Below are 7193 nucleotides of genomic sequence, written 5' to 3' on the forward strand. Positions count from 1 at the left end.
TTTTCTGCTTTACTTTCCTTTTACTGATATCTTATACAGTATATATTTTACTCATTTTATCTTCCACACTGCAAAATGAATTCCATGAGGGCAGGGATTTTTTTTTTTTTTTTTTAAGATTTATTTATTCATTCCAGAGAGAGACAGCAAGCAGGGGGAGGGACAGAGGGAGAGGGAGAGAATCTCCATCAGACTCCCCACTGAGCATGGAGCCCAACATGGGGCTCAATCCCATGACCCCAAGATCATGACCTAAGCTGAAACCAAGAGTCTGACGCTCAATCCACTGAGCCACCCAGGCACCCCAAGGCAGGGATTTTTGTCTCTTTGGTTTACTGCTTCTTTCCTTCGGTCTAGAACAATGCCTGGCAAATAGTTGATTCTCAATAAGATTTCCTAAATGACTGAGATTTTCAATAGAAAAGTAGTATAAAGCAAAAAGATTATAATATGATCTGCTAGGGATGCCTGGATGCCTCAGATGGTTAAGCTTCTGAATCTTGGGTTTCAGCTCAGGTCATGATCTCATGGGTCATGAGATCGAGCCCTGCATCAGGCTCCATGCTCAGCAGTGTGTCTGCTTAAAGATTCTCTCCCTCTGCCTCCCACCCCCCACTCATGCATGTTTTCTCTCTATCTCTAAGATAAATAAATCTTAAAAAAAAATAAGATCTGCTATTCAGCTTTTGGATCAAACATGGTATTTTTTTTTAATTTCAATTCTGTCATTTTAACAACCCTATAGCATCTTTTCACAACTAACTTCATAGGCAATTGCCAAATCCTCAATATTTTCACAGGTGGATCATATAGAGCTTAGACTTCAAATAAAGTTTTTCTCTTACCTGGACATCCTGGGTTAGTACGCAATGCTTTCTTATAGTAAGCAAGAGCTCCTCTGTAATCCTTCTTGTTGAATGAAATGCAAGCTTTACCTATAATAATTTTTAAAAATAAACATGCATTGACTAAAGAACACAAGTCTCATATATCCTACATGAACTCACCTAAATCAAACACATCTGAGTAAGAAATACTTGAAAATGGTGAAAATGATTTCATATTTAAACTTGTTTTCCATAAGGATATATTAATTTATGCCCATAAATAAAACAGTCCTGTTAAATGGTATAAAACAATTAAAATAGCTTATAGTTGTCCAAATAGACATTGCTTATTGACTCTTTAGAAGTGGATAACAAATTATTCTTAACTGGTATATTATACATATAATATTTTGAAGTGACTTTAATGGTAAAGGGAGTTCTTTCCTTTTTTAAAATTTAAATTCAATTAATTAACATATAATGTATTATTTGTTTCAGGGGTACAGGTCTGTGATTGTAACTTCAAAAGAAACAATGATCTATTGCAGATAGTTTCATTTTTATAAAGTAAAGCTCTTCTACGTTGCTCTCCAGCCCAGTCAAAGAAATATATTACAGGCATATGATGAAAGATACAGTTCCCTAAGATGGTTGCCAAAAATGACTTACCAAGAAGGGCTGGAATATTATTTGGAGATTGGTTGAGTACAAAATGAAACTGTGCATCAGCCTGATCCATTTTGTCACCTTCAAGTAGACAGAAGCAGGCTCTTCCCAACAAATGATTCTGAAAAAGCAATATATCATCTTAGACTTGACTTTACCAAGGAGCAACCACAATTTAACATAGTAACACTAAAATGAAAACCATATAGGAAGGAGGTGGAGTATCACACCAATTCCTCTATCAACTATAATGTGTTTAAACTACCAATGGGCAATTCTTAATTACAAATCAAGAAATTATCCAGAAATGCAAGTCTTCTGTGCCAGGAACAATGACAAAAAGAAAAGTTCATTCTTCCACAACAGCCAGAATATGGAAAGAACCCAGATGTTCCTCTACAAATGAATGAATAAAGATGTAGTGTGTATATAGACACATATGTATATATGTCTATATACACACAATAGAATATTACTCAGCCACCAAAAAGAATGAAATCTTTCCATCTGCAACAACATGATGGAACTAGAGTGTATCATGCTAAGTGAAATGAGAAAGACAAATACCCTATGATTTTACTCATATGTGGAACTTAAGAAACAAAACAGATGAACATAGGGGAAGGAAAGGAAAAATAAAGTAAGATGAAAACAGAGAGGGAGGCAAATCATAGAGACTCTTAACTATAGGAAATAAACTGAAGGTTGCTGGAGGGGAAGTGGGTGAGGGGAATGGGGTAATTGGGTGATGGGCATTAAGTAGGGCACTTGAAGTAATGAGCACTGGGTGTTATATGCAACTGATGAAACACTAAATTCTACCTCTGAAACTAGTAATTCAGTACATGTTAATTAAATTGAATTTAAATAAAAAATTTTTAAAAATATACTTGAAATTCACCTGGAGATGATGGAATTACTGACTCAACCTGTGGATAAGTTTTATTTATTTATTTATTTTAAAGATTTTATTTATTCATTTGAGAGAGCGAGCGAAAGCACAGAGGGAGAGTGAGAGGGAGAAGTGGACTCCCCACCAAGCAGAGAGCCCAATGTGGGGCTTAATCCGAGGACCCTGAGATCACGACCCAAGCTGAAGGCACACACCTAACCGACCGAGCCACCCAGGTGCCCCATGGATAAGTTTTATATATGCTAAATTTGCCCACATTACTTCAACAGTACAACAACCAAAGAAATTCCAATTTTAACAGGGAATTCTTCTTCTTTTGATATTTTTATCATCAACCATGTTATTTTAAGAAAAATTCTTCCCCCAAAAAAAAAAAATCTGTTGCCTATCACACACACAGTTTACTCTCATGTGGTATTTTTTCCCCTTTCATAAATTCAAAGAAATCGGACTTATTTACCTGATCATACATAATAATTTTATCAGCCATGGTATACAACAGGGTTGCCTGTGTAATAAGATCTTTCTTATTGTCCTTATTCTTTTCCTTCCGAGCCTGTTGTACATAATAGGCCGCCAATGTATCCAGGCAAGTCATCTGGTCTTTTTCATGGTCTCTATAGTCCAAATTGCCATCTATACGTGCTGCTTCCAACAACTTTACAAACTCTTCTGTTTTTCCTTGCTTGTAATATTCCAGCTAAAAGATAAAGAATCAAATTAGAATTATTAAAGCGTATGTCCATACAAAAAGCTGCACATAAACATTTATAGCAGCTCTATTTGTAATAGCCAAAAACTGGAAACAACTCAATTGTTGATCAACAGGTGAATGGACAAACAAGCTGTGGTTTATCTGTACAATGGCTGCTGCTCAGCAGAAAAAAGAACCACTGATACATGCTACAATGTGGGTAAGTCTCAAGATAATTATGCTGAGTGAGAGAAGCCAGACCAAAAAGAGTACATACTGTAATGATTCCATTTGTGTAAGAACTCTGGAACATGCACTCTTTAGAAACAAAAAGCAGATCAAGGTTTGGCTGACCACTGTGGGGTGTTGGGAAGAGTTTGGAGGAAGGTTTGGGGGGTGATGGATATATTCATTATATTGATTGTAGTGATGATTTCACAGGTGTGAAATATGCTAAAACTTCTCAAATGGTATATGTCAAGTATGTGCAGCTTACTGTAGGTGAATTATACCTAATAAAGTTGTTAAAAAAGTGATAATCACCATAAATGTTTCCAAATTACTACTTACCTAGCAATAGTTGATTTCAAACTAAATCAGAGCCCAAGAGAAAAAGCAATAATGACGCGGATGTAGAATTCTAAACAGAAAACTTAGGTTCTGGTTCTAGATCTATCAAAATTATCCATGACTTTGGGCCTGCTAAATAACTTCCCTGGGCATCTGTTTCATTTATTAATACTAAAAGGAAGATCTGCCATTTTTTATCCACCTACTGTGGGCCACAGATTATGCCAGGAACTTTATATACTTATTTCGAATCTGTACAATCACCCTTAAAATGAATGCTAACATTCCCACATTTTAGATGAGAAAACAGGCTCAGAAGGTAATCATTTGTCTAAGGTCACACAGCTAGTTAGCAGCCAAGTGGGAATTTGAACAAAGGCTTCTCTAATCCCAAAGCCTACACTCTTTTCTCTGTAACACTCTACAGCCCACAATGTTTCATCAATTTTACCACAGGTGCCACACTAATCTTTCAATCCTCCATTTTTTCTGTAAGTGCTGTTAAAGGAGGCATTTGTACTAAAGTAAATCTAAATTCCCCCTCTGGCTTTAAAAACTGTGTGACAACATTAATGGCTTGTTCTCCATAGACCAGGAAAACTTAACACTTCAGAAAGGCACTACTGTCACTAAAAGTATTTCTCTGTAAATCCTTATCTAAGAAATTCTTTACAGTTAGGCTTGAGCACTGGATATAAGCCCAACTGCAGATCGACTTCTCCTTTCAAGATAATAGGAGGAGCCTCCTATGTATCTTTACACAAAAGTGACCTGGGGCACACTTGCTTAAAAAAAACATGATTTTAGTATATGCTAGATTATATTACCAGAATAATTTATTATGATGTTCTCATAAAAAGGAAACATTAGGCAGTTGGTGCTGGGGAGAGTGAAGGGTGTTAGAATTTTAGGCTGAGGTGACTCTCCTGAGAATCTCCAGTAGGGTTTATGTTATGGAAGGGACCAAACAGGACAAATAACAAGCCTGAGATAAACTTCATCCAAAAGGGCTTTTGTTAGTTAGCCTGGAATATAATCACCTTCTAGACTATTTTATGGAAAATGTTTTATTGTTATGGAAAACAATGCTAAGTAACAATGTTTACATGGTGGCACCTTGTTTTTTCTCAGATTACCTACAAAGCACAAACCAGTCTTCACTGAGTGATTAATAATCAAATACACAGTACAGACTACTATTTAACTTAAATGAATTTTGCCTTTACCAACATATATTAATTTACCAGTGGAGTAGTATTTAGGAAACTGGCCTTCTTGTTCTATAAATGGTAATACAATTAACTTCCATACATATGGTACAATTTACTTATCCTGCTCCCAAGCTGGCTATTACTATATCTGAAAACAGAAACCAAATATTTTTCCCAGTCAACATATAAAAAATATTTGTTACATGAACACTGACCGCCAAAGCAATCCATATGTGCAGTTGTGTGTGTTCCTGTTTCAGAATACTGATAACTTCATCTCCCTCCGGTAACTGATCGAAGTCAAGTTCAATGACCTAAAACACAAAATGCGGTTTTGACTCTTATTTCTCCTTTAAATTCACATTTCTTCTTTGCTGCTTTTCAGAATATACATCAATATGGATATACATAGGGTTTATGTTCACTTGCAATAGGGCTGAGCAAGTATATGTTAAGACATGTTTAAGGCACACATGTCAAAATAGGTCATATGAGAATATTAAGGTAAAAGCATAGAGAAGCAAACAAATACTGCTAGTTGTCTTCAAATCACCAGAACTATAAAATGTTACAAAAGCTTTGCTTACTCAAAAAGAACAAAACAAAACCCTGCCTAACATATAATCCAGGTGAAGTGCGGATAAGCACCCCAGAGACTCTGATGCCACAGGCCTGACAACTTGAGAAGCACAATCCTAGAGGCTATGTGAACCTGAATGCCACTGTACATTCATCAGGGAGACAGCATTTGTGTGTCACAGACACTCCTGAATGTGGGCACAAAATTTAACAGTAGGCAAATGTTCTGGAATTAGATGGTGGTGATGGTTTACACAACTTTACAACAATACTACTGAAAATCACTGGATTTTATGCTGAGTCAATTATATCTCAATATTATATCTCAATCGAACAAAAATGAGAGTATGAAATTATACTGGATATAGACAACATCAATGCTGAGGGCTTTACTCAGACAAGCCAAGGCTACCCATGATGAGGCTGGGGAAGGGAGAGAGGGCTCGTTCTATCAGCACACCGTGGCGGCTATATCTCGGGGTCTCTATTTCGCCAATGGAGCCGTGTGTGGGGGACACTGCACCATGACAGACTCGAGTTTCTCAGGGATAAAGGGCGACATCCTATGTATTCTCAGGGAGAGACAGTTTGAGCAGCAGAGACCACCGTGACATCAGCGCCCACCTCTTTTATCTGTGAGGCGCCTTACAAATCCGCACTCTCGCACCCCTGCGCCCGACAATTAGGAAGAGAGCAGAGTACTGTCACATACGAACAGGTAGGAAAGGAACTTTCAAGAACTCCTCGGCGTGGCCCCGAGGCTGCGGGAACGTGATGGTGCCAGCCTGGAAAGGTGCAGGGGCTGGGGAAGGAGGTGACTGGGGCGTCGGTCGGGGATTTCGACCTGGGCTCCTGGGGGAGAAGGTGCTTCCGCTTCAGAGGCGAAGTCGAAAGAAGGGGGAAAGAAGGGATCATCCAAGTTCAAGGTTCCCACCCTCCCCCATACTCGACACTTACCTCGTCAGTGTCCCGGAGGGGAATCTCGATGGAGCCCCGCGACATGATGAGATCAGAAGGCGAGCGGGCGTCTCGCCCTTCCGCTCCGCAGCCGGTACTCCTGGCTTCTGGCTGGTCCAGAGGTTAGCGGCGTCCCGGGCTCAGGTCGTGACTGCCGCTCCGCGGCGCCGCCGGAGCTTGGGCTTCTCCTTCCCGTCAGCCGCTTAAACAACGAACAGCAGACGGCGTCCGGCCACTTCCGGCAGCCCCGCCCCCTGACCCGGAAGTATTCCCGGCTGGAGGGCCTCTCAGACGGCAGGCGCAGCCTGGGGTTCTGGCGTTTCCTCGACTGTGGAACCACGGTGTCGAGGTTTTCGTTAGCGTGTCAGCCCCTCGGTGGGTCTGCGGCTTCTGAATCAGGCCCGCACTGGCGCAGCCTGAACGAAAACGCTGAAAGCGTAGCCTCCCGGCCCCGCGGTGGGCGGGGCGACGAATGAGGCGCGGGTTCCGGGCCTGGCCACGGACTGACGTGGGACCTCCGGCCAATTCTGGCAGTAGTGTCCGAGCCGGACTCCGCCTCCGCGCCCCGGACTCCGCCTCCGCGCCCCGGACTTGGCGTATCTTTTCTGCACAAGATTGCCGTGAATAATTCAATCATTTATTCCTCAGCGCAAACAAGGGCTCTTCGTTTAGCAGATGTGAGGTGCAAGTCATACCTGTGCTACCTTTGTGATCAGTTTAAATATAAGGTTACAATAAATTGTGTGTGTATTTTCGGTTCTTAGAAGGATATGAGA

The 7193-nt window shown here is 40.4% G+C and overlaps 1 protein-coding gene across 2 annotated transcripts in view; it reads right to left on the minus strand.

Annotated features, from left to right (window-relative positions):
- The window catches only part of CTR9 (CTR9 component of Paf1/RNA polymerase II complex), a 28819-nt gene extending 22005 nt beyond the window's left edge, over window positions 1–6814 (minus strand). For both annotated transcript variants that reach the window (XM_081798615.1, XM_081798617.1), the window contains exons 1-5: window positions 6418–6814; window positions 5097–5195; window positions 2867–3106; window positions 1497–1614; window positions 846–935 (exon numbers count right to left, since the gene is read on the minus strand). In XM_081798615.1, the coding sequence (XP_081654741.1) occupies window positions 846–935; window positions 1497–1614; window positions 2867–3106; window positions 5097–5195; window positions 6418–6462 (592 nt within the window). In that variant the 5' untranslated portion in view covers window positions 6463–6814. The remainder of the gene's footprint in view (window positions 1–845; window positions 936–1496; window positions 1615–2866; window positions 3107–5096; window positions 5196–6417) is intronic.
- Window positions 6815–7193: the final 379 nt, after the last annotated feature.

This window comes from Leptonychotes weddellii, chromosome 11 (assembly GCF_054177405.1).
Source record: "Leptonychotes weddellii isolate Sample4059 chromosome 11, ASM5417740v2, whole genome shotgun sequence".
Classification (NCBI taxonomy): Eukaryota; Metazoa; Chordata; class Mammalia; order Carnivora; family Phocidae; genus Leptonychotes; species Leptonychotes weddellii.